Source organism: Ahaetulla prasina, chromosome 4 (assembly GCF_028640845.1).
Source record: "Ahaetulla prasina isolate Xishuangbanna chromosome 4, ASM2864084v1, whole genome shotgun sequence".
Classification (NCBI taxonomy): Eukaryota; Metazoa; Chordata; class Lepidosauria; order Squamata; family Colubridae; genus Ahaetulla; species Ahaetulla prasina.
Genome location: NC_080542.1, coordinates 85,456,757 through 85,482,678, shown reverse-complemented (window position 1 = coordinate 85,482,678; position 25,922 = coordinate 85,456,757). Strand labels below are relative to the sequence as shown.

General features: G+C 36.1%; 1 protein-coding gene across 1 annotated transcript in view; it reads left to right on the top strand.

Moving 5' to 3' along the window:
• FYCO1 (FYVE and coiled-coil domain autophagy adaptor 1) overlaps positions 1–25,922 on the top strand; it is a 238,226-nt gene that overhangs the window by 124,706 nt on the left and 87,598 nt on the right. The window contains exon 10 of the mRNA XM_058183372.1: positions 13,508–13,626. Coding sequence (XP_058039355.1) covers positions 13,508–13,626 — 119 coding nt within the window. The remainder of the gene's footprint in view (positions 1–13,507; positions 13,627–25,922) is intronic.

The following is a 25,922-nucleotide window of genomic DNA, read 5'->3' as shown; positions in this document are numbered from 1 at the left end:
GGCTTTCTTTTCTCCTTTTATTTACATAGATATATGTCCTGGCCACGTCTACCCACGGGCCTGCCAAGTTTCTGGAGATAACGAGGAAATTATAGATAAGGCCAGAATTACTCACGAATATGTTCTTCCCTCTATTGATACAGTTTGCCCGCGCAAATTCATTGCTTTGTCCAAGACAAAAAACCAGGAAGTCCCGCCTCCTATTTATAGTCTCTGCAGATGTCACTGCATGACAATTATGACTTGGCTTTATCCCAACGCTGCTTCTGCTGCGCGCGCCGGTCACGTCTGCGCAGTCTTGCATCACTCCAAAACTGTTCTTGGGGCATTGCCAAATTAGAAGAAGGCTCCAGAGAATCAGGCCTTGCCGGCCCCTCCTCCTCCCTTTGAGTGGGTGCCAGGGAGGGAAAGGGTTCAAGAGAAGCAGGGCTTGCCAGGTCTTCTCCCTCACTTTCTGAATCATCCGAGTCCAGGAGTCCGGGTCCAGGAACCTGGGTCACAACAAGCTGACTGTACCGGGATGCCGGCATCCACAGCCACTCCGTCTTGGATGGATTGAGTCTGAGTCTGTTTCTCCCCATCCAGACCCGTACGGCCTCCAAACAACGGGACAGCACTTCGACAGCTTCGCTGGGGTGGCCTGGGGTGGAGAAGTACAGCTGGGTATCATCAGCGTACAGATGATAACTCACCCCAAAGCCACTGATGACCTCGCCCAATGGCTTCATGTAGATGTTGAACAGGAGAGGCGAGAGAATCGACCCCTGTGGCACCCCACAAGTGAGGTGCCTCGCGGCCGATCTCTGCCCCCCTGTCAACACCGTCTGCGACCGGTCGGAGAGGTAGGAGGAGAACCACCGATGAACGGTGCCTCCCACTCCCAACCCCTCCAACCGGCGCAGCAGGATACCATGGTCGATGGTATCAAAAGCTGATGAGAGATCCAACAGGACCAGGGCAGAGGAGCAACCCCTATCCCTGGCCCTCCAGAGGTCATCCACCAACGCGACCAAAGCTGTCTCCGTGCTATACCCGGGCCGGAAGCCGGACTGGAACGGGTCTAGATAGAAAACGTTTTCTGGCAAGCTGAAACACCGGTGCTGGTCTGTTATTAAGCCGTATGGGAAGGGCCAATCATCTCTTAGCCCTACTCCTGAGTTGTCCTCTCTGCTTGAGCTGCTCTTGCCTTTTGGCAGCTCTCCTCATGCGTGCATTAGGAATAGGCTCCTCCAGTTCTTCTTTCTCACTATTATCAATCTCTGGAGCAGGGGTCACCAACCTTTCGGACCTCAGGGACCACTAAATTCATAATTTTAAATTCTGTGGACCACTAATATGAATTTTTTAAAAAAGATAAATAGTATTTAGTGCAATATAAAAATGCAAATAATTTTTCTGTGGACCACCAAAATTTTCTCATGGACCACTAGTGGTCCATGGACCACTGGTTGGTGACCACTGCTGTGGAGTCCGTACCTCCCTTCCCGATGGCCCTGGCCTCACCTCAGCCTCATTGCTGTCCAACTCCGTTGCCAGCACCGTAGGCTGCTGACGGACCACAACAACTTATTCCTGACAAATGCCTCTCAATCTGCATTGATCTCGCCGTCTGTTTTCCCTTCTTGCTCTCAGATCAGGAGGGGGTAGTCTTTGCTCTTCTGAGCTGCAGGCCTTATTAATTCAGAAAAGCCTTGCCTGGACTGACTCTGCCCTTCCCCAGTTTCCTCCAAGGACAACAGAGCTGGCCTCTCCATCTCTGCCAGTTCTTCTTCCAGCTCATCTTCCCCCACAGATTCAGACTTCGATGGGGCATGACGATGTGTGGGAGGTATGGTCCCATGTCACGCCTGCGCAGTCTTGCATCACTCCAAAACTGTTCTTGGGGCATTGCCAAATTAGAAGAAGGCTCCAGAGAATCAGGCCTTGCCGGCCCCTCCTCCTCCCTTTGAGTGGGTGCCAGGGAGGGAAAGGGTTCAAGAGAAGCAGGGCTTGCCAGGTCTTCTCCCTCACTTTCTGAATCATCCGAGTCCAGGAGTCCGGGTCCAGGAACCTGGGTCACAACAAGCTGACTGTACCGGGATGCCGGCATCCACAGCCACTCCGTCTTGGATGGATTGAGTCTGAGTCTGTTTCTCCCCATCCAGACCCGTACGGCCTCCAAACAACGGGGCAGCACTGACAGCTTCGCTGGGGTGGCCTGGGTGGAGAAGTACAGCTGGGTATCATCAGCGACAGATGATAACTCACCCCAAAGCCACTGATGACCTCGCCCAACGGCTTCATGTAGATGTTGAACAGGAGAGGCGAGAGAATCGACCCCTGCGGCACCCCACAAGTGAGGCGCCTTGCGGCCGATCTCTGCCCCCCTGTCAACACCGTCTGCGGCCGGTCGGGGGGGTAGGGGGGGGACCACCGATAAACGGTGCCTCCCACTCCCAACCCCTCCAACCGGCGCAGCAGGATACCATGGTCGATGGTATCAAAAGCCGATGAGAGATCCAACAGGACCAGGGCAGAGGAGCAACCCCTATCCCTGGCCCTCCAGAGGTCATCCACCAACGCGACCAAAGCTGTCTCCGTGCTATACCCGGGCCGGAAGCCGGACTGGAACGGGTCTAGATAGAAAACGTTTTCTGGCAAGCTGAAACACCGGTGCTGGTCTGTTATTAAGCCGTATGGGAAGGGCCAATCATCTCTTAGCCCTACTCCTGAGTTGTCCTCTCTGCTTGAGCTGCTCTTGCCTTTTGGCAGCTCTCCTCATGCGGGCATTAGGAATAGGCTCCTCCAGTTCTTCTTTCTCACTATTATCAATCTCTGGAGCAGGGGTCACCAACCTTTCGGACCTCAGGGACCACTAAATTCATAATTTTAAATTCTGTGGACCACTAATATGAATTTTTTAAAAAAGATAAATAGTATTTAGTGCAATATAAAAATGCAAATAATTTTTCTGTGGACCACCAAAATTTTCTCATGGACCACTAGTGGTCCATGGACCACTGGTTGGTGACCACTGCTGTGGAGTCCGTACCTCCCTTCCCGATGGCCCTGGCCTCACCTCAGCCTCATTGCTGTCCAACTCCGTTGCCAGCACCGTAGGCTGCTGACGGACCACAACAACTTATTCCTGACAAATGCCTCTCAATCTGCATTGATCTCGCCGTCTGTTTTCCCTTCTTGCTCTCAGATCAGGAGGGGGTAGTCTTTGCTCTTCTGAGCTGCAGGCCTTATTAATTCAGAAAAGCCTTGCCTGGACTGACTCTGCCCTTCCCCAGTTTCCTCCAAGGACAACAGAGCTGGCCTCTCCATCTCTGCCAGTTCTTCTTCCAGCTCATCTTCCCCCACAGATTCAGACTTCGATGGGGGCATGACGATGTGTGGGGAGGTATGGTCCCATGTCACGTCTGCCATGGCCATGGCCATGCCCATGCACCCCCAGTCCTCCGAGGTCAAACACAACCCTGATGAATCAATGAATGAATGAAATTGATTTTGACACCCCTGCACTACAGCATGCCCCTCCACCTACTTTCTTCCATCTTCCATCCCATCTCTTTTTTATTTTTATAAAAAGTTTTTTTATTTTATAAATAAAAAAGTGTGTCATCTAGATATTTCTTCAGTGACTTATTATTACTCCTCCTATCTTCATCCTTTCTTGATATTTTCCATTCCTTTGTTACAACATTCTCCCCACAATTCATTTATTATATCATTCTCTTGTTTGCTATTAATATATTTATCTATATCTCTTCTCTAAGCTATGGTAAAATTGTCCCCATATCTTAAAATATTCCGTATCCTCTCTTTCTATAATTATCAAAGTTAATCTATTCATTTCTGCACAATCTAAAATTTTCTTAATTACTTACCCTTCCAAAGAGATTTTCTCTGCTTTCCATCTTTGCGCAAATACTATCCTAGCTGCAGTTATTGCATGTATAATCAAGTATATATTTTCTTTACTAATTTTCTCTGGTAGGATACCCAATAGGAACAGCTCCGGTTTTAAATCAACATGTTGTTGAATCATTTCTTTTAACCATGTTTTAATTCTACTCCAATAGTTTCTGGCTTCTGGGTATGTCCAGCACATATGATAATAGGATCCTGGTGTCTGATGACATTTCCAACATTTAGCTGTTTATCCTTAAACATTTTTGCCAATTTTTCCAGTAGCATATGCCACCTATAAAACATTTTATATTGATTCTCTTTATATGCAGTGGACATTGTTAGTTTATAGTTCCTTTCCCATAGCTGTTGCCATCTGTCTAACTCAATTGAGTATCCAAATTTTCTTGCTCAGGCTATCATTATTTCCTTTACTTGCTCTTCTTCTAATTCAATACCAAGTAAAAAGTTGCAGATTTTATTGATTATTTTGTCCTCTGTTCCTGTGAGTATCCTATCCAGATCTGTCATTTCTAACTAAAAATCATATAGTTTCACATCCTTTTCATATCTTGTTTGTATTTGCATGTGGGTATACCAGTCCATCTCGATTCCTTGTTCTTCCAGTTCTTGTATCTCTTTCAATTTCCCCTTATCTGTTAATAAATCTTTATATCTAAACATATTTATAAAATTAATAATATTTAGGTGTATTAATGCTTCCATTGTTGATAACCATATTGGTATTTTCAAATAGTAATTGTCTCTGACCTTCTCCCGCACCAATAACTGCATTTCTTATATAATGTCTCTGAAAATATATATGCATCTTACTTCTACCATACCAAATGCATGCCATCCCAATTGTAAATCATGTCCTTCCAAGGTCAATAGTCTTATATTTCCTAATTCAATCCATTCTCTCATCCAAGTCAACGCTGCAGCCTGATAATATAATTCCCAGCTTGGCAGTCCAAATCCTCCACATTGTCTCATATCCTGTAGCAACTTTATGCTAATTCTCGCTTTCTTCCCTTGCCACATGAACTTCCTTATTATTTTATTAAGGTGTTGAAAATAAGCAGTGGTGGGATTCAAATAATTTAACAACCGGTTCTCTGCCCTAATGTTTTCTTCCAACCACCAGTTCACCAAACTGCTCAGAAAATTAACAACTGGTTCTCCCAAAGTGGTGCGAACTGGCTGAATCCCACCACTGAAAATAAGTCTTTTCAACTTTTATTGGAATTGTCTGAAATAAAAACAGTAGTCTTGGTAATATATTCATCTTGATTATTGCAATCTTTCCCATAAATGATAGCTGCAAATTTTTCCATTTCTCCAAGTTTTTCTCAATTTGTCTTTTTAAATTGTAATAATTATCCTCTTTATCGCTACACATCTTGAAGTTAATTTTATTCCTAAATATTTCACTTTTTTCACAATTTGTATATCTAATTTCTCCTTTAAGTCTCTTGTTTATTTTTCTGTAATATTTTTCAACAATATTTTTGTTTTTTCTTTATCTTTAAATCTGCTACCTCTCCATAATCCTCTATTTGTTCTAATAATTTAAGATCTGTTGTTTGAGGTTCCTCCAGGATAAACACTAAATCCTCTGCAAAGGCTTGTAGCTTCCATTCCTCTTTTTTAATTTTCATCCTTTTTATTTCTTCATTCCGTCTTATATTTCTATTTAGCACTTCTAAGGTCAACACAAATAACAATGGGGATAATGGACACCCTTGTCTTGTTCCTTTTGTTATATTAACTTTTTCTGTCATCTCTCCATTCATCCTTATCTTAGCTGATCGTTTATTGTAAATTTTTTTATAGTGTTTATAAATCTCTTCCCAAAGTCCATTATCTCTAATTGCTTTATCATAAACTGCCAATTCACATTATCAAAGGTTTTCTGAGCATCTAGAAATATCCCATGTCTTTTTCTGAGTGTGTCTCATAATATTCCAAGGTGTTCAAAATTATACTCATATTATCTCTTATTTATCTTTTAGGTAGAAAACCATTTTATTTATTTTATTTTGCACAATAGTATAAACAAACATCAACGTAAAACAACAACACATCATATAAACATATATATAAGCAAAAGTATGCAACAACTATATTAATTTGATATAATGAAAGGGAACAGTAGGACAGGAACGTTAGGCACTTTTGTGCTCTTATGCATGCCCCTTATAGTCCTCTTAGGAATGGGGTGAGGTCAATAGTAGACAGTTTTTGGTTGAAGTTTTTGGGATTTTGAGAAGAGACGACAGAGTCGGGTAGTGCGTTCCAAGCATTAACAACTCTGTTATAGAAGTCATATTTTCTGCAATCAAGATTGAAGTGGTTAACATTAAATTTTAATCTATTGTTTGTTCTTGTATTATTGCGATTCAAGCTGAAGTAGTCTTTAACAGGAAGGACATTGCAATAGATGATTCTGTGTGTTAAACACAGATCTTGTCGGAGTCGGCGGAGTTCTAAATTTTCTAATCCCAGGATTTCAAGTGGTGGTATAAGGTATTTTGTTGCTTTCAGAGGAGCGGAGTACTCTTCTTGTAAAATATTTCTGGACACGTTCAATTGTATTAATGTCAGATATGTGGTATGGGTTCCAGACAGGTGAGCTGTATTCAGGAATAGGTCTAGCAAATGTTTTGTATGCTCTGGTTAGTAATGTAGAGTTTTTGGAAAAGAAGCTGCGTAAAATTATGTTTACAACACTTAGAGCCTTTTTTGCAATGTAGTTGCAGTGGGCTTTGGCACTTAGATCATTTGATATGAAAACTCCAAGGTCTTTAACAGGGTGGGGGCCATCTGTAAGGTAATGTCTATCAAGCTTGTACTTAGTGTTAGGGTTCTTTTTCCCAATATGTAAGACTGAGCATTTGCTGGTTGAGATTTGGAGTTGCCAAGTTTTAGACCAATCAGATACAAAGTCAAGGCCTTTTTGAAGGGTAGAAGTATTGTTGGTAGTGTTAAATAGTTTGACATCGTCAGCAAAGAGAACACAATAACTTGAGATAAGGTCACAGAGATCATTTATGTATAGTATGAAGAGCATTGGTTCAAGAATGCTACCTTGGGGAACGCCACTTTTGACAGGAACAGGATTTGTTAGAGCATTGCCAATTTTGACCACTTGTTGTCTGTTTGACAGGAAGGCATTTATCCAATTGTGAAGAGGTCCTGAAATGCCATAGGATTTTAGTTTTAGGAGAAGTTTATCATGTACTACTGAGTCAAAAGCTTTGCAGAAGTCAATGTAGATTGCATCTATTGCTTTGCCTTGATCAAGATTAGTAGTCCATATGTTTTTGCAGTGGAGAAGTTGTAAGTTACATAATAATTTTTTTTCTGAAACCAAATTGTTTATTAGAGAGTAGGTTGTTTGTTTCTAGGTGGAGGGTAATGGATTGGTTGATGATAGATTCCATTACTTTGCAGGTGATGCAGCATAGAGAGATAGGTCTGTAACTTTCAACTAGGCTTGGATCTCCTTTTTTGAAGATAGGGATGACTGTGGCTAGAGACCAAAGTTTGGGAAGGGAACTAGTCGTGAAAGCTTTATCAAAGATTATGCTTAGGGGTTCTGCTATATTAATTGAAAGGTTTTTTTAAGAAGTATGCACATAGTCCATCAGGCCGAATAGATAAAGATGGTTTCAGGTTGCGAAGAGCTTTTTCAACATTATCTTCTGTGAAGTCTATATGTGTTAAGTCGTTGTACTCATTGTTAGTACAATTGGGGAATGTCGGATATGAGCCATCACTGTTAACAAAGACTGAGCCAAAGAATGTGTTAAAGAGGTTTGCTTTAACTATTTCATCAATACATTCTTTGCCGTTAGATTCTTTTAGTGGTGGGATTCAAATAATTTAACAACCGGTTCTCTGCCCTAATGTTTTCTTCCAACCACCAGTTCACCAAACTGCTCAGAAAATTAACAACTGGTTCTCCCAAAGTGGTGCGAACTGGCTGAATCCCACCACTGAAAATAAGTCTTTTCAACTTTTATTGGAATTGTCTGAAATAAAAACAGTAGTCTTGGTAATATATTCATCTTGATTATTGCAATCTTTCCCATAAATGATAGCTGCAAATTTTTCCATTTCTCCAAGTTTTTCTCAATTTGTCTTTTTAAATTGTAATAATTATCCTCTTTATCGCTACACATCTTGAAGTTAATTTTATTCCTAAATATTTCACTTTTTCACAATTTGTATATCTAATTTCTCCTTTAAGTCTCTTGTTTATTTTTCTGTAATATTTTCAACAATATTTTTGTTTTTCTTTATCTTTAAATCTGCTACCTCTCCATAATCCTCTATTTGTTCTAATAATTTAAGATCTGTTGACATTCATATCATATCTATCCTAGACCACGACATGCGTCTATTTGAATAGAAAGTATATTGTATTCTTTCATATGTCTTTGTCTCCAAATATCTTGAATACTTAATTCTTCTATCATTGTAAAGAAAAACTTTGAAAGTATTTTTCTGGGTTTCTTATTTATCTTTGTTGTTTTTTAGTCCAAATCCACATCTATTACAGTATCTTTTGATCTTGCTCCTTCTCTCAATGTCCTTTCTTCCTGTTCTTTCTTGTTTACTTTTGCACCATCTTTATATTCTGTTTCTCTTGCTGCTCCCAATTCATCTTCTAATGGTCCACAAAATTGCTCATAGAATAGTTTTGCTTTTTCAATGGAGTCTTTGTTCTTGCCATATCACCAAAATTCCTTCTGGTATTAACCATCTGAAACGCACTCCTTTTGTTATTAAAAATTTTGTTATCTTCTCCTGAGATAATTGTCTTCTCTTGATTTTTATCAACTAGTATCAGTTTTTCTTCTAGCTCTTAAACTTTCTTTTCTGTCAAGTCTGCTTTTTCCTCTACTTTTTGAATTCTTTCTTCATTTTTCCCAATCAGCTCCTTCATTTCCTTTAAATCCTGTTTCAAATCATCATGGAGTGACTGTATAAGGTTTTTTAACCCCATCGTCTCCAAGACTTTTTGTTTTTCTGTCAATGAGGGACTTGCTGTAGGATGTAGATGTATTGTAACTTTCGTCATCTAAATGCTGTGTGAAATTAATTTGTAATCCACTTATGGTTTATTTGTAATCCAAATATCTAATCCTCCCTGCTGGGTGGGTTAGAAAAAATAAAAAATAGGAAAGTAAGAAGAAAATCAATCACTTCCCCAAAAACAAAGTACGAAAAATATTACCAATCCAGGAATAAAAAAGGAAAAAACCAAAAAGCCAAAAAAGTGAGTAGAAAGAATCTTAAGAACAAAGAAAAAAAATAAAAATGAAAAAGCAAGACAAACAAAAAATTTCTTCAGGCTCTTTTTGCCTTAGTCCAAATCCACATCTATTACAGTATCTTTTGATCTTGCTCCTTCTCTCAATGTCCTTTCTTCCTGTTCTTTCTTGTTTACTTTTGCACCATCTTTATATTCTGTTTCTCTTGCTGCTCCCAATTCATCTTCTAATGGTCCACAAAATTGCTCATAGAATAGTTTTGCTTTTTCAATGGAGTCTTTGTTCTTGCCATATCACCAAAATTCCTTCTGGTATTAACCATCTGAAACGCACTCCTTTTGTTATTAAAAATTTTGTTAAGAAGTGCTATTCTCTCCTCAAATCTCTAACTCTTCTGGGTATTTGTCTCAATACTATTATTTCTTTGTCTTTGTATTTCAGTGCTGTGCTTCTTGTTATTTGTAGTATCTCTGTTTTTATCGCTTTCTTTGTGAATCTTACCTGAACTTCTCTTGCTAATTTATTTTTCATTGCGTATCTTGTATGTACTCTAAAAACCTCGTTAATCTCATTTACAATCTTCTCCTTAGGTTGTCCCATGGCCTCTGCCAACATCTCAGCAATCACATCTGGCAAGTTTTCTCCTTTTTCCTCCTCTATATTTTAAAATTTAGATAATAATCAGAGCAGTCCATTTCCAATGAGATAATTGTCTTCTCTTGATTTTTATCAACTAGTATCAGTTTTTCTTCTAGCTCTTAAACTTTCTTTTCTGTCAAGTCTGCTTTTTCCTCTACTTTTTGAATTCTTTCTTCATTTTTCCCAATCAGCTCCTTATTCCCCTTAACCACTAGTTAAAGGGAAAAAAGAAAAAGAAAAATATCCAATAGTTATCCACTAAACAGGACCAAAACAAAGTACTTCAAAGAGCTCAAAAAGAGTAAATAGAAAAGCAAGCCGAGAGAATAAAAATTTGAAAAGTCAAAACAAAGTTAGCACTCCAATCTCCCTCTCTTGCACATCTGCTTTCTTATCACGTTAGAACTATGAAGGTCAGCCTCAAAGCTATAAATAATTCAAATTCCTTTTCCCCCCCTCCTTTTTTCTTCTGTCCTTTCCATGTTATTGTCATTGGGTTGTGGTCCGCCCAAATATTTCTTTCAGTGTTTACTTCTTGTATATTGTCTATAAGATCTGTTGACATTCATATCATATCTATCCTAGACCACGACATGCGTCTATTTGAATAGAAAGTATATTGTATTCTTTCATATGTCTTTGTCTCCAAATATCTTGAATACTTAATTCTTCTATCATTGTAAAGAAAAACTTTGAAAGTATTTTTCTGGGTTTCTTATTTATCTTTGTTGTTTTTTAGTCCAAATCCACATCTATTACAGTATCTTTTGATCTTGCTCCTTCTCTCAATGTCCTTTCTTCCTGTTCTTTCTTGTTTACTTTTGCACCATCTTTATATTCTGTTTCTCTTGCTGCTCCCAATTCATCTTCTAATGGTCCACAAAATTGCTCATAGAATAGTTTTGCTTTTTCAATGGAGTCTTTGTTCTTGCCATATCACCAAAATTCCTTCTGGTATTAACCATCTGAAACGCACTCCTTTTGTTATTAAAAATTTTGTTAAGAAGTGCTATTCTCTCCTCAAATCTCTAACTCTTCTGGGTATTTGTCTCAATACTATTATTTCTTTGTCTTTGTATTTCAGTGCTGTGCTTCTTGTTATTTGTAGTATCTCTGTTTTTATCGCTTTCTTTGTGAATCTTACCTGAACTTCTCTTGCTAATTTATTTTCATTGCGTATCTTGTATGTACTCTAAAAACCTCGTTAATCTCATTTACAATCTTCTCCTTAGGTTGTCCCATGGCCTCTGCCAACATCTCAGCAATCACATCTGGCAAGTTTTCTCCTTTTTCCTCCTCTATATTTTAAAATTTAGATAATAATCAGAGCAGTCCATTTCCAATGAGATAATTGTCTTCTCTTGATTTTTATCAACTAGTATCAGTTTTTCTTCTAGCTCTTAAACTTTCTTGAATTAGTTAAGAGAAGCGATTGGGAGCTGTTTTAAAAATGTGGATTAACTAAATAGAGAATTGACTGAATCTTTTATTTTTTATTTTTGCAATAAGATGGAATGGTTGTATTTAATTGTGAAACAAATTTTGATTAGAATTAACTAAAAGTACTAAAAGAATTGGAACATTGAAAATACTTTGCCTTCCATCCCATATCACTGGGTCCCACAGGCATTCAGTTGTTTTTTTTCACATGCTCTCCCCCATCCCCAATCACTCATTTTCTTTTATTGTAGATCTTGTTCTGGAAGTTCTGTGGATTGCATTGAGAAAGAAGTGATTACTGCTCTATCCCTAGGCCATGTGGCCCAGTAGTCATTTTTGGAGTGGTCAAGGAGTGCTGGCTAGCAACGCTCTCCAGCAGTGCAATCTAGAGTTGCCTAGGATTAAGGTTGCTCTTCTTCCCCAATGCTGCACATTTGCAATCCTGCTATTTAGCACATTGTATGGCTTGTGAACAAGAAGCACTGGGGAAGGAGAAGCTTGCATGAAACACCTGCTTTCAAGCCAAACAGAAAGCTGGGTGAAGCTAGGCATGCTTCCTTCACTGCACTCAAGCTACACACCTACCCCCACAACTGGCAAGTGCTATTTTAAAGCAGCTACAGTTCATTGCGGCCACTTTGAAAAATGGCAGTCGCTTCCTAGATGCAGCCATGTGACCTATGGATGCTGAGGAAAGGAGAGCAAACTCCACCATCATTTGGCACAGCTTTATTTTATTTATTTATTTATTTGTTAAACACAACAGTATATATAAGTATAAGCATGAAATAACCATACGAATTGGATACAATCAAAGGGAACATTAGGACCGGAATGGTAGGCATGGTGGTGCTCTTATGCACGCCCCTTACAGACCTCTTAGGAATGGGATGAGGTCAATAATATATATTCTTTGGTTAAAGCTTTGGGGATTTTGGGAAGAGACCACAGAGTCAGGTAGTGCATTCTAGGCATTAACAACTTTGTTAATGAAGTCATATTTTCTACAATCAAGATTGGAGCGGTTCATATTAAGTTTAAATCTATTGTGTGCTCGTGTATTGTTGCGATTGAAGCTGAAGTAGTCTTCGACAGGAAGGACATTGTAGCAGATGATTTTACGAGTTATACTCAGGTCATGCCGAAGGCGGCGGAGTTCTAAATTTTCTAAACCCAGGATTTCAAGTCTGGTGGCATTAGGTATTTTGTTGTGAACAGAGGAGTGGAGAACTCTTCTTGTAAAATATTTCTGGACACGCTCAACTGTATTAATGTCCGAAATGAGGTGTGGGTACCATTGCTTTCCTTCTCCAACAAGAGCTGTGGAACATCCAAAAGGACAACTTTTTTTTTTTAATTTGCATTTATATCCCGCCCTTCTCCGAAGACTCGGCGGCTTACACTATGTCAAGCAATAGTCTTCATCCATTTGTATATTATTATATTATACAAATTATATTATTTGTATATTATACATTTGTATATTATTATACAAATTATATTATAGCTGTGGTGTAATAAAAGATAAGCGAGAATTGTAACAGTAACCTTTTTTGCTATACACCATGACTGATAAATCTATGGTCCTAGAACGATATATTCCAAATGTTTGGTATATAATTCGAAATGTCCAACATAAACAATGTGACTCTGGATGGCATACAGCATTAATAACAATTAATCAACTCTTCAGACCATAAAACATTAAACATATAATATAATATTGAAGATAATATTTGTAGCTCAGGGTTGAACTGTGGAGTCCTTAATGCTCTCAGAGATTGCTTGTTTTCTTACAGATATTTCATTACCAGACAAAACTATCAGTGCTAGAAGAGAATGTTCCAGAGATTCTCAACTTAATATGTCATCAAATTGTTCCTCTCAGAACATCTACTTGGACAGTATTTTCTATAGTCCCTTAATACCATGGTCACATGGAAACCCTAAATTGTCTGTTTTATTATTTTTATTTTGCAATAAGATGGAATGGTTGTATTTAATTGTGAAACAAATTTTGATTAGAATTAACTAAAAGTACTAAAAGAATTGGAACATTGAAAATACTTTGCCTTCCATCCCATATCACTGGGTCCCACAGGCATTCAGTTGTTTTTTTTCACATGCTCTCCCCCATCCCCAATCACTCATTTTCTTTTATTGTAGATCTTGTTCTGGAAGTTCTGTGGATTGCATTGAGAAAGAAGTGATTACTGCTCTATTTCTATGCAATTGAAAATATCATTTTCTAGACTCTGAAAAGAGACCTATACGCAAAACTGAACCTTTCCATGGATCAAGTGACTGAGTACAAAGCAGCCCAGCAAAAGAAAGATGAAGAACTCGTAGAACTTAAAGAAGATCTTAAAAGGTTGGAGTTTAATTGAAATTATTTCAGTCGTGTGTGTATATGTATGTGTGTATGTGTATAAATATACATAAGGAACAAATGCTACAAATAAATAGGATTTTATAAATATTTGATTATACAGGGAGTCCTAGATTTCTGATGGTTCATTTACTGACCAATGTTACAACAGCACTGAAAAAAGTGACATGATCATTTTTCACAGTTGTAACCTTTGTAACATCCCCATGATCATGTGATCAAAATTCAGATGCTTGGCAAAGGGTTTATACTCATGACCATTGCTATGTCCCAAGGTCATATGATCACCTGTTGCAACCTTTTAACAAGCAAAGTGAATGGGGAAGCCAGATTCACTTAATAACTGAGTTACAACTGCCATGATTCATTTAACAACTGTAGCAAGAAAGGCGTAAAATAGGGCAAAACTCACTTAACCAATGTTTCACTTAGCAACAGAAATTTTGGGCTCAATTGGGCTCAATTGGGCTCAATTTCAAGGACTACCTGTAGAAAAAAAATCTTATATATTTTTTGTTTGTTTCATAGCAGATTCAGAAAAAATTGATTATTGTGCCTCTGAAGTAAACAAATGCATCACTTTCCTAGTAATCTTAACATGGCATTTTGACTCTTCAACAAAAAGCAACCTATAGATAGTGGTGATAATACAGCATATATGATTCAACACAGTTGAATAAACAGATGAATGCATTCCTGACAATACTGTACACTTTCCCAATCATACCAAACTAAATTGTTATTTCAAAAATTGCATGGTTAAAAATCTCTTTACTATATAGAAGCAGCAAAGGGAATTTCTTTTGGCTAAAAGTTGATGGAATACGGTATTTGATTCTGCTGGCATTGCTATAGTCTTGTAGATCTGTCTAGAACAGATAAAGCTATTGTGCATTGGACCAAAGTTTAACTGACTTGTAAGTGATATTTTGCTTATGAAAATATCTACTATAATAAAGCAGAGAAGGTTAGTTCTCCAGTAAGCATGGAATTATAACCTCTATCATTCCTGAACATCAGCCGTGCCGATTTGGATTGCAGCCCAACAATTGGAGGATTATGAGTTCTGTCTCTCTGCTGTATTATCTTCTTTTGTTTCTGCTTTTAGATTTTGTTCAAAAACATCTCATTCCAAATAAAACAGGACAGCCAATTTTATTTAAAAGAATAGATGTTTGAACCAATACTGGGGGGAATGAGGGATAAAATTTATTTTATTTATTTGTTAAACACAACAGTATATATAAGTATAAGCATGAAATAACCATACGAATTGGATACAATCAAAGGGAACATTAGGACCGGAATGGTAGGCATGGTGGTGCTCTTATGCACGCCCCTTACAGACCTCTTAGGAATGGGATGAGGTCAATAATATATATATAGGGGAAGAAACAATAGGACAGGAACAGTAGGCACGTTTGTGCTCTTATGCACGCCTTACAGACCTCTTAGGAATGGGATGAGGTCAATAATATATATATAGGGGAAGAAACAATAGGACAGGAACAGTAGGCACGTTTGTGCTCTTATGCACGCCCCTTACAGACCTCTTAGGAATGGGATGAGGTCAATAATATATATTCTTTGGTTAAAGCTTTGGGGATTTTGGGAAGAGACCACAGAGTCAGGTAGTGCATTCTAGGCATTAACAACTTTGTTAATGAAGTCATATTTTCTACAATCAAGATTGGAGCGGTTCATATTAAGTTTAAATCTATTGTGTGCTCGTGTATTGTTGCGATTGAAGCTGAAGTAGTCTTGACAGGAACAGTAGGCACGTTTGTGCTCTTATGCACGCCTTACAGACCTCTTAGGAATGGGATGAGGTCAATAATATATATATATATATATATATATATATATATATATATATATATATATATATATATATATATATATATATATATATATATAAATATATATATATATATATATATATATATATATATATATATATATATATATATATATATATATATATAGGGGAAGAAACAATAGGACAGGAACAGTAGGCACGTTTGTGCTCTTATGCACGCCTTACAGACCTCTTAGGAATGGGATGAGGTCAATAATATATATTCTTTGGTTAAAGCTTTGGGGATTTTGGGAAGAGACCACAGAGTCAGGTAGTGCATTCTAGGCATTAACAACTTTGTTAATGAAGTCATATTTTCTACAATCAAGATTGGAGCGGTTCATATTAAGTTTAAATCTATTGTGTGCTCGTGTATTGTTGCGATTGAAGCTGAAGTAGTCTTCGACAGGAAGGACATTGTAGCAGATGATTTTACGAGTTATACTCAGGTCATGCCGAAGGCGGCGGAGTTCTAAATTTTCTAAACCCAGGATTTCAAGTCTGGTGGCATTAGGTATTTTGTTGTGAACAGAGGAGTGGAGAACTCTTCTTGTAAAATATTTCTGGACACGCTCAACTGTATTAATGTCCGAAATGAGGTGTGGGTACCATTGCTTTCCTTCTCCAACAAGAGCTGTGGAACATCCAAAAGGACAACTTTTTTTTTTTAATTTGCATTTATATCCCGCCCTTCTCCGAAGACTCGGCGGCTTACACTATGTCAAGCAATAGTCTTCATCCATTTGTATATTATTATATTATACAAATTATATTATTTGTATATTATACATTTGTATATTATTATACAAATTATATTATAGCTGTGGTGTAATAAAAGATAAGCGAGAATTGTAACAGTAACCTTTTTTGCTATACACCATGACTGATAAATCTATGGTCCTAGAACGATATATTCCAAATGTTTGGTATATAATTCGAAATGTCCAACATAAACAATGTGACTCTGGATGGCATACAGCATTAATAACAATTAATCAACTCTTCAGACCATAAAACATTAAACATATAATATAATATTGAAGATAATATTTGTAGCTCAGGGTTGAACTGTGGAGTCCTTAATGCTCTCAGAGATTGCTTGTTTTCTTACAGATATTTCATTACCAGACAAAACTATCAGTGCTAGAAGAGAATGTTCCAGAGATTCTCAACTTAATATGTCATCAAATTGTTCCTCTCAGAACATCTACTTGGACAGTATTTTCTATAGTCCCTTAATACCATGGTCACATGGAAACCCTAAATTGTCTGTTTTATTATTTTTTATTCTAAGTAGGAGATTAAATACTGCTCTATTTCTATGCAATTGAAAATATCATTTTTCTAGACTCTGAAAAGAGACCTATACGCAAAACTGAACCTTTCCATGGATCAAGTGACTGAGTACAAAGCAGCCCAGCAAAAGAAAGATGAAGAACTCGCAGAACTTAAAGAAGATCTTAAAAGGTTGGAGTTTAATTGAAATTATTTCAGTCGTGTGTGTATATGTATGTGTGTATGTGTATAAATATACATAAGGAACAAATGCTACAAATAAATAGGATTTTATAAATATTTGATTATACAGGGAGTCCTAGATTTCTGATGGTTCATTTACTGACCAATGTTACAACAGCACTGAAAAAAGTGACATGATCATTTTTCACAGTTGTAACCTTTGTAACATCCCCATGATCATGTGATCAAAATTCAGATGCTTGGCAAAGGGTTTATACTCATGACCATTGCTATGTCCCAAGGTCATATGATCACCTGTTGCAACCTTTTAACAAGCAAAGTGAATGGGGAAGCCAGATTCACTTAATAACTGAGTTACAACTGCCATGATTCACTTAACAAATGTAGCAAAAAAAGCTCATAAAATGGGGCAAAACTCACTTAACAACAAAAATGTTGAACTCAGTTGTGGTCATAAATCAAGGACTAACTACTTCAGGTATTAAAAGAATTCCTTCTATTGTTTGCATTGCTCCTTTATCATGAGCATTGATGCCAATGATTGCCAAGTAACTGGGATAAAATATTTTGTTCTTCTTCACTGTCCCCATGATTTACATCAAGAAGGACAATAATAGGACTCAGATTGTTGGGGGGGCAATAAGTTGACTTTGTAAAAATATACAAATAGAATGAGACTATTGCCTTATACACTGTAAGCCGCCCTGAGTCTTCGGAGAAGGGCGGGGTATAAATGTAAACAAACAAAAAAAAATATTGAAGATACCCCCCCCCTTAGTTTTTGCACTTTCAGGCATCCATATTTTGTTTTTGTCAGCAGATCTGATTTATTTCCAGCTGTGATAGATCTGAAATCGTATTTTGTGAATTGCTTATGCTAAATTTATTGTGAAGAGTGTACGGGCAGCTGTTTTTGCTTGATGGAAATTCTTGTGACTTTTAAAAAAAATTTAATTTATTAATTATCTTTTTTAATATAGTTAATATATTATATTAAGTTAATATATATATATATATATTAACTTATATATATAATATATAAGTTAATATAATTTTAACTTTTTTAATATCATATTAAAAAAGAAATTGGACTTGGTGCAACCATCCCGACATTATCTCTGCCATACACACTAAAGTATAACATATATGCTCAGCATACCTTGCTAATTATATACACATATTTGACCCCTTATATACCCTTATATTTACATATATTACATCAACTTTTGGTCTACACATCTTAGTTATTTCCTGTTCCGACTTCCATTTCTCAAATCCAACCATTGGTAAAATCTATTCCAAATCTCATAGTATTCTGTCTCTTCTTTGTTTTTTACTTCTTCTTTTTTTTTTTAAATTACTTTTTTTGCAACAAACAAACAAAAAGAAAATACATTATTACACCCTTGTGCTATACATAAAAAAAAGGGAAGATTTGGGTCTTCGGATATATCCTCACGATCGCCAAAATCCACGTTCTCGAGGTACAGGTACCGAAGCGTCCAATGTTGCAAGCGCAAAGTCCACAAATGGTTTCCAAGTCTTCCAGAAAATATCTTCTTTATACACACCACTTCTAATTTTAATATCACATGTCATTTTATCATTTAAAGCTAATTTCCACATTTCAGAATTCCACTCTTCTATTCTAAAAATCACATCTAGTTTCCAATATCTAGCTATTATAATTCTACCTATTATAATCATAATTCTAATCAATTCTTTTTCATATTTTGTTAATTCTATTTCCTTAATTACCAACAATAATATAGTTTCCACTCTCAATGTTATTACTTTCCCCATCATTTCAAATATCATTTTCTCCAATTGTTGCCAAAACTTTTTAACCTTATCACAATTATACCACATATGTTCATAAGTCCCCAATTCCATCTCACATCTCCAACAATTTTACTAATTTTTTATCCATTTGTGACAATCTTACTGAGTCAAATACCATTTCCAAACAACTTTATAATTGTGCTCTTTAATCCTTATAGATAAAGTTCTCATAATTCTACTCTTCCAATTCACATTCCAATCTGACTCTGGTATTTCAATATTAAGATCTTTTTCCCAATTTGTCCTCATCACTCTTTGTAATTTTTCATCAGAATTTATAATCTTATAAACCCTACTAACGAGTCCCTTTAGCCCAATTTCATCTTTCATAATCCGAGATACTAAATATTCAAATTCAGTTTCACATCTATTTATCGAATAATTTTCCCTTAGTTTTTTTGTCCATTTTTCTATCTGTATTTTTTCAAACCAACTTAACCCTAATTTTTCAATAATTTCTTTATTCCGCCTTTCATTTTCCATAACTTTTATCCAATCTCTAATAATTTCTATATTTTCCTCTTTAATCACTTCATTACGTTTTATATTATTTTTAATCCGCCAAATTCCAATTGTCTCCCCCAAAAAGATTATATCCGGAATTAAAATTTTAACAAATTTATTCCACATTTTACTTAATCCCTTTAACCAATAACTTCTACTTACACATTTTAAATTTGCTTTATCTAAAAACCACCTTGATCCAAATTTCTATATCCCTTAACTCTAAGTCTCCAATAGTTATCTTCACCTTTAAGTATTTTTACCACTATCCGGATACCATACGCACAGTAATAATTAAATAATTTGGGGATTCCTAATCCACCTTCCTTTTGATTTTGATACCACATTTTCTTCACTAATCTAGGTCTTTTGCCACCATTACAAAATTTATCCAGTTTTTTCTGATATCCTTCAATATCTTTCTCTGTCAAATTTAGTGGTAGCATCTCGAATAAAAAGTTGAACTTGGACAGCAACATCATCTTACACATTGCAATTCCACCAAACCAAGACAACTTTAAAATTTTATATTTATCTATCTTCTTCTCAATTTCGTTAATCACCACATCATAATTAAGTTTTTCAATTCTTTAACCTTAAGTGAAAGCACTATACCCAAATATTTCAATGTGTTTTAATCCTTATCCCAAATTGCTCTTGCATATTCTCAGACTCATTACCATTACTATCCATCAATAATTCTGACTTTGACCAATTTACTTTCAATCCTGTCATTTCCTCAAATTCTATCAAATGCTTATATATCTTTTCAGGTCTTTCTCTACATTTTCAAAATAATTAAAGTATCATCCATACAAATTTATCTTATACCCTTATATCCTTCTAATTCTTCATCTTTTCTATCATTTTGTCAATATTTCCATAGCCAATAAAAATAATGTTGGGGACAGGGACATCCTTGTCTCGTACCAGCTTCTAATTTTATCTCTTCAGTTAATATTCCATTCACCTTCACTCTTGCACTGCTCTTTTGGTACAATTTTGAAATAACATGTATAAACTTATTACCAAAGCCTAAAGCCTCCACAATTACTTTAATAGTTTCCCATTGTACAGAATCAAAAGCTTTAAAAATATCCAATGATACTATACCAATTTTATCACCATTATATTCAGCTACATCTATAATATTTAATACTCTTCTAACAATATCACTCATGTATCTACCCTTCACAAAACCTACTTGATTATAACTTATATATCTATCTATAAATCTATTTAATCTATTACTTATAATAGCAGTAAATATCTTTGCATCCTGATCAATTAAAGAAATGATAGGACTCAATCCTTTCTAAATCTTTATCTGGTTTAGGAATTAGGGATATCACCGTTCTATTCCATGACGAAAGTACTTCTCCACCATGTAATATTCCATTGAATAATTTTTGCAATCTTGGTATTATTAATTCTTTAAATTCTTTATAAAACTCAACAGGTAATCCATCCTCACCTGGAGCTTTCCCTAATTTTAATTTTTGTATTATTCCATTAATCTCATCTTGTGTTATATCTTCTTCCATCAATTCCTTATATGTTTGATCAATTTTCACCACATACTTTTCTAAATAGCTTTGCAATTTTCCCCGATTAATTGGTTTCTTTGAATATAGATTCTGAAAAAAATTTCTAACCACTTCACATTTCTCTAATTTTTTATAACATCTTATACCTCTATCATCTATCAAAACTCCAATTTCTCTCTTCTCTTTTATTTTTCGCCAATAATTTAGAATTTCTATTACTAAATTCAAAAAAATTCCTATTTAAAAATCTCAAATTTCTTTTTACTAACTCTGTATCTTCTTCTATCATTTTATTTCTTAACATATTATGCTCCTGAAGAATCATTTTTTCTTTAGTAAGGCAAAATTGATTTTCCAATTCTTTAATCTGATTTTTATCTCTTTCCATTTTAATTTTATAATTTTTATATTTCCTACTTGATAATTTAATACTCTCCTCTAAACACCGCTTTCATCGCATCCCAAACAATTTCAAATTTAACCTCCCCGTTATCATTTAATCTCCAACTTTCCTCCAATTTTTTAAGTATCCATTTTTTATCCTTTTCATTTTTATACAATTTCTCGTCATATCTCCAATAGCTTCTTTTTTTCTCAAAATTAAAATCTAAGTCCACCATAACTTCTGCATGATCAGAATCTTTAAATTCCCACATCTACCTTATCCACATTATTCAACAAATCTTTAGAAAGAAAAATATAATCAATTCTAGAATATGTATTATATATCTTAGAGAAAAAAGTGTATACTCTCTCAATTCCTTTAACCTCTCTCCACACATCGACCATGCCGTTTCGAAGCATCCACATATTTAAAATCCCCATTTTATTTGCTCCTCCACAGCGGGTGGGATTAGTACTGTCTATTTTATCTCTGATTAAATTAAAATCCCCAGCCACAATTACTTTCCCTACACTTTCATTCTCCAAAATTTTTGTTATTTTTTCAAGAAATTCTCTTTGTTTTTCATTCGGTAAATATAAATTAACAAGTGTCACTTTTTCCTCATTAAGATTTCCAACAATTATTACATATCTTCCATCTTCATCCAAAATTACCTTATGTTTTTCAAAGTACACCCTATCTGATATCAGTGTTGCAACTCCTCTAGCTTTTGAAGTTCCAAATGCTTTTTCATATATTTGCATACCTTTTATATACATTCTATTTGAATCTTCAGATTTCTGATGGGTTTCTTGTAAAAATAAAATGTCTGGTAAATCCCTTTTAATCTTAAATTCCAATCTTCTTCTTTCAATCTGATTCCCTGTACCCTTCACATTCCATGACATTATTTTTATAACTCCCATTTAAAATATAAATTTTTTAATCCTATCCCCGCATCTTCCTTTCTGTGCCCACAACCCAACATTAAACTACCATATAACCTATATTTAACATATAAACAACAATAAGAAAAAAAAAACAATAAAGTACAAACAATCTTCTTCCCCCACATCCTCATCGGTTTCGCCTCTATAAAGAGAATAGGGGAGAGGGACGTGCCAATGCCCGGCCACTTCTTTCGGCTGTCTATTTAAATTCATCACTCAAAAAAAGATAGCGATGATTCTCTCCCGCATTCAGCTTCGTATTTTCCAAGACTCTTATCTGCTTCTTCTCCTGCTGTATCCTCACGACTTTTCTTCTGTTCAACCAACACAGGTGATATTTCTTTCCTCTTTAACCCTTTAGAGTCTTGCCCTCCAATAGCCCCCCTTTCTTCTTCTTGGATTGATGGTTCCGTATGTTCCACCCATCTGAAGCATTTGATCTTTTATCTCCATTAAATCCTCCATCTCAATCAGTCCAAGCTCCCGTAAATATAATAATGCATCTATATCTGGGGTGATTGTACGCATCCTTCCTTTATAAAAAAATTTCAATTGTTGTGGTGGCCTCCAATTGTATTTAATTCCATTATCTCTCAAAACTTTTGTAATTGGTTTTAAAAAAAATCTCCATGCCCTTTCTTCTCTTGATATATCCGGGAAGACTTGAATAGTCTTCCCTTCAAACTTCAAAGCATCTCCCAACTCTCTCACCTTGGCCATAACTTCCAACTTATCACCAAGATTTGCGAACCTGACAAGCACATTCCTGTTAGAACCATTTTGCCTTCTATATCCAATTCTAAAAACACTTGCCAGGTCTGCTATTGTGAACGTAAGTTGCGTATCCAAATCATTAATCCATTTCAGAACCCGCTGTTTCAATTTATCCTCCTTTTCTTCCGAGATTCCTCTGATAACCAAATTATATTTCCTCATCTCTTCTTCCAAAAGACAAATTCTCTTATCTTGCTGCTCATTTTTATAAAATATTTTGCCAATTTGCCGATCTACTTTTGCCTCATGTACATGCATCTGCTCCATTTCATCTTTAATCATTATCATTTCCTCTCTTTGTTTTGCAAAGTTTTCATTCATCTCTTGCTTCAAATTTTGCATTTCAGATGTCAGTTCCAATGTCATATTATCCATACGCTCTGAAAGTCCTGCTATTTTTTCCCCAATTTTATTTAAAGCTGCAGCAAGTTGCTGCGTTTCTGAGAGTTGTTGAGTCATTTTGAAAAAAAACCAAATTTTTTTTTCCCAAACTAGGATTCCAAACCAATTTTACAGAGGGTCTTAGTGAAGATCAAAGGACGGCAGTCTTTTAATTGAAGTGAAGCAGCTTATTTGCACTGTTATCTCTCAAGTTCAAGGATAATTTCTCAGTAACTTATGACTCATAGTCACTCCACAAAGAAACACAGAACCTCACAGCTAACATTAATCAGCGCCATTTTTCCTCCACGTCAGCAAAGCAGAAAGGAAGACAAACCAACTTAAACTTCGAAACAGAATCCTTTTTTTTTTCTTCTGTAATATAAACAAGCTATTAATTTGCTCTCAAGAGAAAAAAAAAATAAAGAAAAAATTATCCGCCCAGTAAAATCCTCTTGCTGCCAAACAATCCAACAAAAGGTCAGTTTCTCTTCAATTAAATTCTTCTTATTAACAGATTCAGTCCTTAATATTCACTCCTTAGCCTCAGCAATAGAAAAAAATTTTTTTAACACAGAACACGATAGTTATAATTGGAAAAACAAAACACAGCAATTTATTCCAACTTATCATGTCTGCCGGCCGGCTCGGTCATCCCACGCTGTAGAAACTCCTTAATTCAAGCCGTTTCAGATGACCTACCAGTTTTAAATTCAATCTGCTGGGCTGTTAACACTTTCACTTCGTGATTTATTAACTTTCATCCATAACAGTGCATTCCAAACGGCATAAATTCTCATAACTCTTCATTAATAAGCCCTGTGAAGTGAAGGAAAGGTCCTTACCCCACCACGGTCATGGCCACACACCCCTTTGTTTTTTACTTCTAACATCAATCTATCACATTCTGCAGTCTAATATTTTCTTTATTATCTCCCTTTCTAGAGGTAAATATTCTCATTCTTCCATTGTTGGGTGCATATCATTCTCGCTGCTGTTACAATATGCAATATTAAGTATGTTAACCAGGAGTGAAATGTAAAATTTGTTACTACTGGCTCTGTGGGCGTGGCTTGGGGGGGGGGGCTAATGTGACTGGGTGGGCGTGGCCAACTTTTTTTTAATGTTAAAAGCATTTTTTCGGCCGAAGAGGTTGTAGAAAAAATCCTTTTAAAAGATTCTGGCGATCAATCAACTCAGCTGGGATCGCCAGAAGAGCCTTTTAAAAGCTTTTTTTTTTTAACAACCTCTTTGGCCGAAGAGGTAGTTAAAAAAAGCTTTTAAAGGGTTCTGACGATCCCAGCTGAGCTGCGCGATCATCAGAGGCCTTTTTTAACTTTTAAAAGCATTTTTCCAAAGAAAAAATGCTTTTAAAAGTAAAAAAAAACCTCTGATGATCGCGTAGCTCAGCTGGGGCAGGGGGGAGGGGCCAGGGATTTTTGCTACAAGTTCTCCAAACTATCCACCACCATCGCTACCGGATCAGGCGATCCGATCCGAACTGGGAGCATTTCACCCCTGATGTTAATCCTTTACTGTAATGTCTATTATGATTCCTAATAAAAATATTTCTGGTTTGAATTCCAATCTTTGTCCAATCATTTTTTCCATCTGAATCTTTCGCCAATACTCTTTTGTTTTTCTACATGTCCACCACACATGTTAGTGGGTGCCTGGTGATTGGTCACATATCCAGCATTTTGGTGATAAATTTCTATACATTTTGGCCAATCTTGCTGGTGGTAAATTCCACCTACAGAACATTTTATATATGTTTTCTTTGTATGGTGTGGCCAGGAATAATTTCCTTTTCCTTTCCCACAATTTCCCCCACTTTTCCAGTTCAATATTATACCCAGATTTTTTTGCCCATACCTCCATTGTCTCTTTAACTTGCTCTTCCTCCATTTTATAGTCTAATAAGTATTTATACATTGCTTTAATCATTTTTTCATCTGTCCCCAATAGAAGCTTATCTAATATTGTTAAATCTCTATTAATACCACACGGTTTCACATCTTTCATATAGCATGATTGAATTTGTAAATATACCCACTATTCCAATTCTACTGTCTATGCCTTGTTCTTTTAATTGTAGTCTTGTTTTTAGTTCCCCTTTTTTATCTAGAATATCTTTGTATGTAACAATTTTCCCCCAATTGATAAGATTCGGGTGAACGAACGCATCTAGAGTAAAGACCCAGACTGGTATTTTCATATAGTACTGTTTTTTATTTTATTCCATACTCCCATTAGGACTGTGTTATATAGTATCTTTGGAAGTATTGGTGTGCCACTTGTCTTCCATACCAGAAGAATGCATGCCACCTTGCTTGAATATCATAGCTTTCTAGTATTAATAATCTCTTGTTCCTTAAAGTTATCCATTCTTTCACCAAGGTGATTGTTGCTGCTTGATAATATAATTCCCAGTCAGGCAAACCAAACCCTCCTCTTCCTTTGGACTCTTGGAGTAATTTCAATTTAATTCTTGACTTCTTCCCTTACCATATATATTTTGACACTATTTTATTCAAATTATCAAAATATTTTTTCTC